General features: G+C 41.9%; 1 protein-coding gene across 1 annotated transcript in view; it reads left to right on the top strand.

Annotated features, from left to right (window-relative positions):
• Positions 1-13,051, top strand: part of LOC144756204 (vitellogenin-A2-like) — an 80,018-nt gene that overhangs the window by 51,918 nt on the left and 15,049 nt on the right. The window contains exons 21-27 of the mRNA XM_078645816.1: positions 3,278-3,503; positions 3,640-3,812; positions 5,051-5,605; positions 5,816-5,866; positions 8,693-8,797; positions 9,079-9,291; positions 9,398-9,540. Of these exons, the coding sequence (XP_078501942.1) occupies positions 3,278-3,503; positions 3,640-3,812; positions 5,051-5,605; positions 5,816-5,866; positions 8,693-8,797; positions 9,079-9,291; positions 9,398-9,540 (1,466 nt within the window). The remainder of the gene's footprint in view (positions 1-3,277; positions 3,504-3,639; positions 3,813-5,050; positions 5,606-5,815; positions 5,867-8,692; positions 8,798-9,078; positions 9,292-9,397; positions 9,541-13,051) is intronic.

Raw genomic sequence — 13,051 nt, 5'->3', positions numbered from 1 at the left:
TCCTATGGTTAGGCAAACAACCACGCATCGCACTCCAAACGCTCCAACGGCACCAATACAATGGTGGGATTTCCTTGCCGAACCTGGAGGCTTACTACTGGGCGGAACACTTGACCCCCATAAATGACTGGTTACATGCACCGGCGGACCACCCGACGTATGCATTAGAAAGACATAAATTGTCAGCACACAATATTCTTCACTACATATATGGAGGGGAGACAGGGAGGACGCTCCTGCCCGCTACCATGATCACGATCCGAGCATGGATGAGGGCCACTAGGGCCACGGGGTGGGAGGAGAAACCTACACGCCAGACACCACTGTGGCATTGCAACTGGTTCGCGGAACTTCAAAAACTGGAGGGCTTCCATAGGTGGGACGATATAGGGATCTCTACCATTGGGGACGTGATCAGGCAGGGTGAGTTGAAGACCTTTGCGATGCTCCGGGAGGAGTTTGGATTACATCACACACAACAGTACAAATACCTGCAGTTAGTCCATGCTTGGCAAGCACAGAAGATAGCTCTACAAGATATACCGGAGTACTCACCCTTAGAAGGGAGACTCCTGCAGGAACAAATACTACACCAGGCAGTGTCCCTCACATACAAAACACTCACGAATAACATGTTTGGAAGTTTGCCGACACTCAGGGGCAAGTGGGAGGCAGAAGTGGGGCAACTGGAAGATTTAGACTGGGAACTGATCCTGATGCACCCCCGGGAAGTGGCCATTAAGTCACGGCTGAGGCTGATTCAATTGAATGTGCTGCACAGGACGTACTTTGATAGGAGGCGTCTCCTCAAGATGGGCAAAATAACAGACGACACCTGTCTGCGTTGCAGGGCCGAACAGGGGGACTTTTACCACACAATCTGGTCCTGTGCGGAGATTCAACAGTATTGGTCTCACATCTTCACGGAACTGGGGGAGGTACTGGGTGTAGAGCTGACACTGGACCCGAAGCTGGCACTACTGGGACTGGTGGCCGACGTAGACCTGCCGCGCCCGCATATTATTTTCTTGGTGCTGGCATTAGTAGTGGCGAAAAGGGACATTGCCAAATACTGGGGGGCAGCGGAAAGGCCGGAAGTAGAGGAATGGAGGAGAGGGCTGGACCTCTATATGGCTGCAGAACGAGTGACGTACAAGGCGAGAGGTTGTCCCAGAAAATTCCGAAAGGTATGGGGTAAATGGAGACATTACCATGGCCTAGAAGCCGGGCGCTTGGGAGGTCCCTCATAAGCGAACGGGGTGTATGGGCGGGAAGGGAGATCACCTGATGAAGATTTGTAATTGGGGGCACTCTGGCACGCTGAGAAATTTAGGGCCACCACACATGTGAGGTTATGTACAGCATCATGGGACAGGAGATGGGCATCAGCAGAGTGGACACGAATGGTGTTGATAGACACGTGCCACTTAATTGGCCGCGCATGAGACCGAACTGTAACCGCATTGAGATGGCAACCAACTAGTTTGTAGACAGGGGTGGGTGGGAGGGGGGGGGGAGTTGTGGGGGGAAAACCACTCAAAAAAGCAGGTTCGGGGAGTTATTCACAGAGCTCGCACGTTGTGAAACAACAGCACGTTACTCAACGAAAACAAAAGTCGCCGCCCGGCCTCCGGGCTGTGGGCTTGAAGGCTGTGGAGATAGAACCATGTTGTACGTTTTCTTATGCTGAATTTGAGCTTGCTGTGACAGTATTCTTTTCCACCTGCACAAAAATAAAATTTATTAAAAAAAAAAGTGACATCACTAACCATTGACACTGATGATTTGCTTCATATGGTTCTAGTAAATTTTAATCAAAAACTTCCAACAGACACAAACAATGAACTCCTAAAGCTAACAACATAAAGACATTTGTGGAACATTGGGGGCCATCTGACATCAACTGTTATTTGTTAGTGCTTTTTGACTGTCAGCATTATTGGCCATTTTATGTAAAAGGATTTGTGTTAAGGGTATTTTAATTTATTGGCTTTAAATACTGTGGAAACTAGTGGATTCTAATCAATTGTGAAAAATTGAATTTAATGGAACACTACTGTGGCAATTATAAACACGTTATGAGATGCAATAATGGCTGAACATCAAACAGTCTGCAATTTACAGACAGAAAATCCTGGCTAAACAGTTCTGTTTACCTCATACAATCAACACCACCAACAAATGCTAAGACAAAACTGTATATGCAATCCGGCGATAATGCCAACTTTTTCATCTGCATAACGTAACTCTGATTAAACGAATCCACTAATCATTGGTACCTTATCAGGAGTAAATAATAAATAGCATATTCTGCTGCTCACTGCCAGATATTAGCCAGCTTGCTCTTTGCCGCTCCCCTTTTACAGTCATGTTTACATGTGCACATATGTCAATGTTTGTGTGTGCACACACATTTCTTTTATTAAGAGTTAATATTTAACAAATTGTGGCTAAAATTCAATTTCTATTATTTATTGCATTTCTTTACACTTTTATCTATCGCCATTCAACCAGAAAGTCAACTGTGCACTTACATTGAAATTAACTTTGAAGACAGTGCTGACAAGTAATACAATTAACAGCCATTTAGGCAAGATTAGAAACAGCACATAATGTGAAACCAATACTAGATTCTGAATATTTAAAATTATAGACATTCTATACAAAATTCTATCAGGTCAGACTTAGATTAACATTACAAGTAAACTATAAAACAGAGGGCATGAAGGTAGTAAAGGTTTGTAGCTGAGTTAAGGTAAAGAGGAAGAGTCAGAAGCAGGAGTGAATAAGGAGGGTAAGATGAAGAAAAGAGAAGGCTAATATGAGTAAAAGTGGAAGAAGAATAGTAGAGCTTATGGGGAGCTAGCAGTGAAGATGGAGACGTGGTAAAGAAGTTAGTAGGTAAGAGAGGTAGGAAGGGAAAAGGGAAGAAGAAGGAGGTCAGGGAGGGTCAAAGATCCAAGAGAGAGATGGGGATGTAGGAGGATGGCAAAGGTCAGGGCCTAAAGAAATCCAACTTTAGTATTTGAAAAAAGTTCTCGTACACAAGGCACATTTGTCAAAGGAATAGAGAAGGGAGGAAAATACATTTTGGGTGACTTCATTGAATTATCATAAATATGTATTTGTTCATATTTTCGGGTTTATAGAGTATTTCAAGGAAAATGAATAACTATAGCTACGTGGTAATCCTTGTAAATGGAGGTATTAGGTTGTTGACACTACTATGAATAGAAAACAGCTAAAACAAGTATTTATTTATGTTCTATGGATTCAGGATATGTCTTCTGAACTGATGTCCAGAAAGTATACATACTCTGCAGATGAAGGAATTCACCACTCTGCAACAATGAGTTCAACCGCCTATCGCTCTTGTGCCAAGGCCAAAAACTTTGGTTTCCAAGTCTGCCTTGAAACCAAATCCCAAAATGCAGCTTTCCTCAATAACGCACCTCTCTACAAAGTAGTTGGAGAACATGAAGCAAAAGTAGTGATAGAACCAGGTAAGAATGTTTTTAAACTAGAATTTGTGTTCATTTATGCTTGTTGAACCCGTGAAATGGAAAGTATGGAATGAGATAATGGTCAACTAACACAGAGCAGAGCATTCTATAACACATTCCTTTGTGCTCTTTGCAGCACATACTGATGCAGCTATTGAGAAGTTGTTGTTGGAGATACAGGCTGGTCCAAAGGCAGCTTCAAAAATAATCACAATGGTAGCTATGGAGGAAAATGAGGGTGAAGAACTTGAAGAGTCAGCAGTCCAAATGAAGCTAAAGAAGATTCTGGGAATTGATGAAGAATATAAGGTATGTATGTCTAACACCTCTATAAATAGATTTTCAGTATTCAAGTATGCCATTTTAAATTTACTAGCTCAGTTATTTGATTCTATGAACAGTCATATACACATTTATCTAGATATGTTGTAATCTAAGGGGTCGGATCCATGCCAGGTTCCTAGTGGAACCCCTGATTTCTCCTTATTGGGATTTTCCATTCACATTTATTCTCTGTAAATGTATCCTTTTGAGAAATTCTGACAATCTGTCATAAATCCTGACCTCTTAAACACAGGTTAATCAAAACTTGATCCGGGTAACCTTTTATAGACAAGTACTGCAGGACTATGGACGTAGTTTTAGTAACTACATTTGTAAAAGCACACTATTCATCTTCACAGGGCAAATTTCTAAATATCACCAAGTTAGGCTAAGTCTTTCATGTCCCTAATTTTGAAAAGAAATATGTGTGCCAACTTTTATTGGAGAAATATAATTCTTTCTACTTGCATTTATATGAAAGAGCAGGGATAAAAGACGGGTTTGGAGTCTGAATGTTTTGTTTATTTGAAGGTAAAGCATTGGAACTTTGAAACAGGTAGTGCAACACTGCCCATCTTCATTTTTACCTGTTCCAGCCTCTGTAAATAGTATTTTTTACAACCAAACATTTTTGGTGTCAAATACCTTTTTTTCGCAGCTGAAAAAATCCCTTTAGTCTTTGCTTTAAGACATAACCAAAAGCTCCACCTACTTGTTTAGTGTAGTTTTTTTTACAACTCTTTAGATACAGCGGGAATATTATCCTTCTTCCTTTACACCAAGTCGCACTCTGAAGCGCTCAGTCACATTAAGTACAACATACGACTTTACTGTATCCCACAGTTCAATGCAAAATAGGCAACAGAGCCCACTTCACCTCTTTCATGGCATGTATGTGTAACGTGTAATGCTGGCACCCCTTCTAATCTCCCGAAAATAACCACATATCTTTTAAATGATGTTTTAACCATCAACGTAAGAAAAGTGGTGTTTATTTTTTTCTTACACTCTTTCATTGCTATTTATTTTTACAGAAAGTGTGTACACATTAAATGTGTGTGATTTACAGGATATCCATTAAATGATTCTAATTTTGATCATATAAAATATTATTTGGTTAACATTTGAACGTTAAGTTGGATGGAACCAACATCATTTTGTGAACCAAACTACATTATTATTAGGCTCCATGTCTTAAGCTCACAGTGACTTTTGTTTTGTAGGTTAGGAATGGAAGCTTAAGTAAAAGACATAAGAAGCATAGAAACCCCAAACAACCCAACGACGATACACCAAATGTTGCAGAAATCTTAAGACCTGGAAATAGCAGAAGCTCATCCAGTTCATCTAGCTCATCTAGCTCCTCTAGCTCTTCATCCTCATCCTCATCATCTTCATCTCATGGTTCAGGAAAGAGACAGCACCATCGCCACCGCCATTCAAGCAGCCTGTCAAGCAGTAGCCAGCAACAAGACAACAAAGACACAAGTTCAAAGAAGAACCAACATCGCATTGCCAGCAGCAGCAGTAGTAGCAGCAGCAGCAGTAGTAGCAGCAGTAGCAGCAGTAGTAGCAGCAGCAGTAGAAAGAGCAGGAACAGTGGCAGTAGTAGCAGCAGCAGCAGTAGCAGCAGCAGCAGCAGTCAAACAAGAAGAGTTAGAGCAAGCCCTAAGAATACTCGTCGTGGAAGCCAACAACATCACCAACAGGACCATAAAAAACAATGGAGCATTAGCAGCGCAAGCAGCAGCAGCAGCAGTGAATCCTCCAGAAAACGGGTAAATTTGATGTTAGCACAGCACGTTTGAGTTTTTGGGTGAAATATAGTTCTGTTGTTAACTATGTTAACTTAAGGATACATTTCTTATGCTATAGTTTGGGAAAATATGTAGTTTTCATATGTTATGGTGTTATGTTATATTGATTAACTATACCTCAAACAGTTCTATCTTTGTCCCTTCAACGTTGTATTTTACTTTTTTATGCAGTCAACTCCTGAGATTTACCAGCTTCGTTTCAATCCAACAAACAGACAGAGAGTAAGTATTCATTTATAGTAAATTTGAATTAATGAACTAAAATATGGAATCTCAAGTCAGCTTTGACGGATGCACTGATTAATGTTTTTAGCTTACCATCACTTACCCCAATGGCATAATGAGAGTGGGAGCTGCCACTGTCAAGTGGAGATGATGAATCACCCACCAGGGATATATCTGCACATGCAAGTGGCACAGTGTGAGGGAGCATTGGGGAGTGTTTCAATAGGGAGATTCCACAATGCTCTGGGGACAATTTACAAATAATTTAGTAAACCACACCCGTGAATCTACTGTTAAGAATGGGTGCAGAAATAGTAGTTCTTGGAATTCACAAACTTTCCCACTGGAAAGCCTGGAAAGCTTCCCTATGAGCATATGGCCATGCATACTACTGGGAATGTCATTTGATATATTCCCTGACATCCATTTACTGCAAATCGTAAGTCTAGGTAGTGCAGACTTAAGGACAGGGGAAATAGTGTCTAATTTTTAGTTTCGGTTTTTCCATTGGGAAAAAAAAAGAAAATTCTACACTCGGAGAAATGCATTTGCTTAAACATACATGCCGACATTCCGAAACAAGAAAGAGGGAGATTTTGAAAAGAAAATAGGGGCATTATTTTCCGAATCAACATACATATAAGCAAAAGGAATTTTAGTTGTTAGACCGCTAACATAAAATCATTTTTGGCTCACGAAATCAGGAGTCACCTGCCTGAGCTGGGTCTGTTGGCATGTATAAAGTTTGGTGGTGATTCTTTCCCCCTTGCCATCTACATAAACCTACGAAACTCCTCCAAATTTCCACGGTGTGGGAAAGGGTGGTTTGGAGGTGTTGAATGCCCTTGAGAAGACATGTTTTTGGGCATTCACAAATTAATTGCTAATTGTGCCTTGTCTCTCCCACACTCTTGAGTGGGAATTACTACTGTGCATTTAGTGGAGAAGTGTGGCTCAATGGTTAGAGCGGCAGACCCTGATGCAGAGGTCTAGCCCGGGACCAGGGTTCAATTCCCCGCCTTGGCGGCTCTTGGGCTCAAAACTTCCACGGACCTGATAATTCTCACCTCGGTGCCTATTCCAATCATGGAGTCCCACTCTGCAACTCTGGGCAATAGCTTGCTTAATCTCCACAACGGCCCCCACAATGCTAAGGATGCCAGGCCTCCACCTTGGGGGTGCCCAGGAGTGGACACCTCACAGGGAAAACCAGGATGGGTTCCACAGCGGTATTTGTACAAGCGCCTTGAGACCCTTGCGGGTGAGTAGTGCGCTATGCAAGTATCCATTTTTTTTTACATTTTTCTGTGAGCAAAAAGTTCACAGTTGTAAAACCATGTTTTCCTGCTAGGATTCCCGTTCTTAATTACTGGGAGCGGTAAATGTAGGTCTTTTCGGCTGTAAGCGTGAGTTTATGGCCAAAAGGCTTTTTGCGAGTTGCCCCCACAGCCTCTAGGCTGCACTAGGATCAAATTCACCAGCAATTCTTTCACCTGATTATCAGCTGAGACAGAGTGAAAAGCAATACATCTCTTCCCACTATGCTAGAATAAACCAGGCCTGCCCACCACATGAATCTGAGCAGATCTAAGAGCAGATATAAAGAACTAATGCAGTCAGCGAGTTGTTGACCTAATCCATTAAGAGATGTAAAACTTCCCTTGATGTGAACTACAGTTTGTCTGCTGAAGAAATGCACCTCTGGAGAGCCTGACATCCAAGTGCATTGAGAATGTCTAGTAATAGAAGATGTTGCTGACCAGTTTTGGAGATCCAAATTAATTGGTATGCTGCTAAGAGGACTGTGGAAGACTGCAGTGGTTATAGAATGCCCCATAAAACTGGTTTTGTAAGGACTGAGACTCCTTAAGGCAAGACCAGAATAAAATAGCTTCAAAAACTGCTCAAGAGGTTCATTGTGTCTGCCGACCTTTGTTTTGCAGAATATGTGCCTGATTTGTTTGTAAACATTTGTCAACTCCGGAAGTTATGAGCAACTTGTCTCATAGCCACATCTTCCAATCCTGCTCTCAGATGTTCTTCTTTCCTGCAAAAATATGTTTTCAGTGAGTCTTACTGCTGGTTTGAAATGTGGTGCTGTTGTGATATAAGCCCTTCATCCCCACCCTCCACCGAGTGGGAAAAAAGTTAACAATTTGTAAATCTTCACCAGGCCTAGTGCTATAACCAGCTATAGAAATTAGTCTTGTTGGCCATCTGGCTCATCATTTCATCAACAGTAGTGTTGTTTGGTTGATTCGTTTCACACATTAACACATATTTTTGAGTATTGTCTTGTGGCATAGGCCACATTTCCAAATGGAAGCTAAGTTTGTCCTTACTGAAAAGTTATTCGTCTTTGGGTGACAATATAGGTGCACATCACCCATCGAAAACCTCACCCCCAGTGCACCAGAGTTACTTCCCTTTATCCTACTCCTGACAGGAAATGGAAGAATGACATCCATGGATAGGAGAAACTATATTGCCTGGTAGCCATCATGCCCCCACCGTCCTCATAACCTTTGCTGTAAGATACCCCCAGGTCCCACTCAATGAGTAAAACAATGTGTGCAGTAAAGTTCAATGGCTGAGGGTTCCCTGCCATTTTGTAAAATAACAGTACGTCCTTTATGAGACAATGTTAACACAAGTTAGCATAATGTTTAACAAATTTCCTAAAATATATGTTTATTTTTTATAATAATGTAGCTCTGCATCCCTTAGAAAATACTCCACTGAAGTTTAATAAAATAATACATCCTTTAAAGTAAGTCACATTGGGTAGCCATCAATGTTTTATTGTTATTTGTGAAAAAATAGAATTCCAACAAGAGAGTGTCTGGCCACAGATCTTCCTCGCAGTCCAGCTCCAGCTCTTCAAGCAGCAGCAGCAGCCATGGATCTAAGGACAGGAGATCTCAGAGGGTAAGTCCAACCTTAATCCTGTTACTTGAAAACAGGATTACATTTTTACATGTGTGATTGAATGTGCCCCTTTGATGCTTTTCTATTCTTGACGGATTCTCCTGCTGCCTGAATAATTGTAAACGTATATTAATTATTAAGTGAACGTAGTCACTTTTAGGATCATACCTTTGTTAGTATTCAAACCTCCATGAATTATATAACAGATTGTTCTAACACAATTGTCTCTTTAAAAGATTGCCTTCATATTTCCTTTTTGTCACTGTCTCTCCTGGCTGTAGCCTGCATTTATGGGAGACAACAAGCCCCCAGTGCTGGCAGTTACTGCTCAAGCTGTGAGAAATGACAACAAGAGACAAGGATACCAGGTGATCGTATACGCCGACTACCACGCCTCCAAGCCCCAGATCCAGGCCTATGCAGTGGAAATAGCCGCCTCCAGCAGATGGCGCGCTTGTGCAAATGCGGTTGTTGTCAACTCTCATGAAGCACAGGTGAGGCAGCCGAGGATATTCATGGAAGAAGCACAAAAACATACAGTTCTAAAATCTCCTCTTCTATGCGATCTGTTGTAATGGTTTATTTTACATTTAAATCTAGGCTTCTCTGAAATGGGGTCAGAATTGCCAGGACTACAAAATTGCTGCAAAGGCTCAAACTGGTCACTTTGGCAGTCAACCTGGCTTGAGGCTGAAGGTGGAGTGGCCAAGAATCCCATCAAAACTGAAATCAGCTGGAAAATGGTAATTGTTCATCATTATTAGTACATTTCTCGATTCTTTCACTTGTATAGTATATATAGTACATCACAAAAAAGAAATGCATAAATAGTTATTACTTAAAGAGAAGGAAGGTAATTTAATTATTACGAGAATTCCATAGTCCGTACAGTAACAAAAAACTGATGTCAGTTTAAAAAAAGAGTTCCCTAAAAAGATTTGTGTCCATGCATTTTCTAAAGGTAATTGCCCATTATTCGCAGTTTTTAATGATCATTTGTTTGTGCAAGTTTTTTACCTCATTTTCCTAAATACACGGTTTAGCCTTCACTTTCTATAATCGTTTAAGGCTGGCTAATAGCAGATCAGGTGAAATAGCCAGCCGTCCTCTTTTCCAGTTGCGGCAGGTTTCCTTTTAGACTAGGATTTTCATCCTGGATGCACATGTTCCATTGTAGATGCTGTAAAAAGTGTTTCCTGATTGATAATTGTATGCGTCTTGATTATTTATCGGTGTTGTGAGTGCGAAGAGACTGCGGGGTATATTATCAAGGGGTTTTATCTCCGCTTTTTTGGCTTTAAAAGCCAAGAAAGCGGAGATAAAATTATCTCCCTATTACCAAGCTGTCGCTAACACCAGTTAGCGACAGCTAATAGGAGATAGCGACCATCATGGGCCCCACTTTGCATGTCAGTGATATTTATCACTAATGATATGCAAAGTGGGCGTGCCAAGATGTTAGCGACTGGAAACAGTCGCTAACATCGCTATCTCCTATTACCAACTTTTGGAGATATTTGCGCTAAGCGCGAATATCTCCAAAAGTTAACACCTGCCCTGAGCAGTTCTTAGCCATGTTATCCAATGGGAGGTGGATAACATGGCTAAGAGCATTTGCTCGATAATGCATGAATATCGCTGACTTTTCAGCGATATTCATGCATTGCGGGCGTTTTTTATCGCATTTGCGATAAACCTTGCTAATAGCAAGGTTTATCTGCGATAAAAATCGCCGATGTGCGGCGATAATTTTTGTCTCTAAACAAGTTAGAGACAAAAATTATCGCTAGTTGTTGGTAATATGCCCCTGCATTGCTTATTGATAAGTGCTAGAATGCATGCTATGCTTGCAGGGTCCAGCTCACAAAAGTATGTATGACTACAGAAAGTAGTACTAGAGGAATACTCTTTCACGTACTATTACATATTTTTGTAAATTGGCCCCGAAATGTTCAACATCGTGTTAGTGTAAGTGCAAAAAGTACTCTGACCATTCAATTTGTAATAACTTTATATGCATATTCCCATTTTACTGTCATTATTCCCATTTAGAATTTTTTAAGATCGATTCCCAAAGTCATGTAGGAGTACGTAAAAGAGTTCTACAGAGGTACTACTTGACTTCTCCAAAATGCTCTTTACAACCCAGAACAGAGTCCTAGACTCTGCTATGCACGTACAGCACTGTGGGCGATAGGCCAGACGGGTAAGAACTCCACATGTGAATGGACTGATCACTTAGATCTTTCTGACAGGGCTGCCATTACCTGTGGTACTTGCGGTTTTCAGTCTGGCATTTAGGGCTCCTGTTCTGAGATAATATCTGATTCCCACAATCTGCCCTCACCTGGGGCCTAATTTATGAGGCCCTGCGTCACTTTTACGCCGCCGGTGCGTCACTTTTTGTGACGCACCAGCAGCGTAAATAATGTGCCTTGTTGCACCATATTTACAAAGTGACGCATCTAGGTAGATGCGTCACTTTGTAAACCCCGGCGCCACATTCTACCTGTGCCAGGTATAATGTATGCAGGGGGGGGCGTTCTCCCGCAAAAAGCCTCGTAGAAGTAACGCAGTAAAATCTATGAGATTTCACTGCGTCACTTCTAGGACGCCGTTGCGTCAAAATCTTGCGCCTGCCTCACAGCAGGTGTAAGACTGACGCAAGCCCTTTCACATGGGGCTTGCCCCATGTGAAAGTGTGGTAAATAAATAAATAATTACCGGTACTATTTTTCTATGCATTAAATGAAAAGGATAGCTCAATAAATAAGAGGCAAAATCCGTGGTGTCTGAGTCATATGGGCTTTAATCAGATGGCTCGAGCCAATGGACCATCGGGTTCCATCACCTGCAAAGGTTCAGGAAGGGACAGGAATGACAGTCTCAGGAAAAGGGGAATGGCAGCTGCAGCATCTCATTAACATCATACAGTATATATAGTAAAACAGTACAATTGCATTGAATACAGTAGGCGTAACAAGTGACAAACGGAAGATAAGAACATATGGGCGTAAAAAGAAGGCGTGCACAGGGCGTGCACGGAGGCATGTGATGTAGACGTCACAGAAGTGTCATAAGTGGGTGGATACATGGAGGGGGCTACCTGGGCAGCTGGAACCTTTAACCTACTGGTGCGCGCAAAACGGGCCATGACGTGTAACTGGGGAGAGCTGGGGGCTCTGACTTCTGGCACTAGAAGAGGAGACTAAAGTCTGGAATGTCAGAACGACCCGTACCTATAGCATATCTGATATCTTGTGTTTGGAGTACATGTTGCTTGAATCTAAAAGTCATCAGGGCAAAGGCTACTTGTCACTAAGCCTAATGCATACATATATTTCTTTATGTATTGCGTGTGCTATGAATCTTCTATGGATATTAATTCAGTAATTCTCTTGCATGGAGACAGAAAGACTAGACTGTAGATGAAGATGTTTATACGGTTCGTTAGCTAGGAATGTGAAGCCGGGGAGCTGAACTGATAACTATAGGCATAACATATTCTTGGCAGACAGGCAGGCAGGCCAGGCCGGGCACCGCGCTGCTTGGCAGGAAGTAAGTGAAGGGTCAGGGATGCGGGAGGGGCTGCATCGCTCCTCGGAGTGGTTTCAGGAGACTTGAGGCTTGAATCTGGTGTCCGGGCCCTGTGAGGCCTAGAAACGGGTGCAACTCGATGATTTAACGTGCACAATGTAAAGATGTTGGCAACATAGGCCTAATACTTGTTGCTTTCAGGAGGGACTGGATAACTAACATACTAACGTTGGACACAACTAAAATTGCGTCTTTATTCAGTCAAGGGGGTAAATATGCATATTAATCATGCACATATAACATATGATGGGGAATACGTAGGGACACATGACAGGGCAAAATTCAATTTTCCTCAAAAGGATGCATTGCTTTGTGACACACTCCAGCAATGCGTCACTTTTGCGCTTACAGATACGTCAGAAATACTGACGTATCTGTAACTCCTTGCGACATGATGCGTCATACTGTAAATATGACGCATCAGGTATGTCGCAAGGAGTGCGCACTGAGAAGTGACGCATCGCTGCTTTCACGCAGCGATGTGTCACTTTTCATAAATGAGGCCCCTGATACGCCACAACGTATTACAGGTTTACCTTGACCACTTATCAATGCATGGTCCTTATTAAAGCATTGCCTTGAATTTAATCTGTTTATCAACACTTTTAAGCCTCAAATCATTTTTATAACAGAAATTTGGGCGGATATCCACTCAAG

The sequence above is a fragment of the Lissotriton helveticus genome, chromosome 1_1 (assembly GCF_964261635.1).
Source record: "Lissotriton helveticus chromosome 1_1, aLisHel1.1, whole genome shotgun sequence".
NCBI lineage: Eukaryota > Metazoa > Chordata > Amphibia > Caudata > Salamandridae > Lissotriton > Lissotriton helveticus.
The sequence above is the reverse complement of the archived record's forward strand: the minus strand, read 5'-3'. Positions and strand labels throughout refer to the sequence as shown.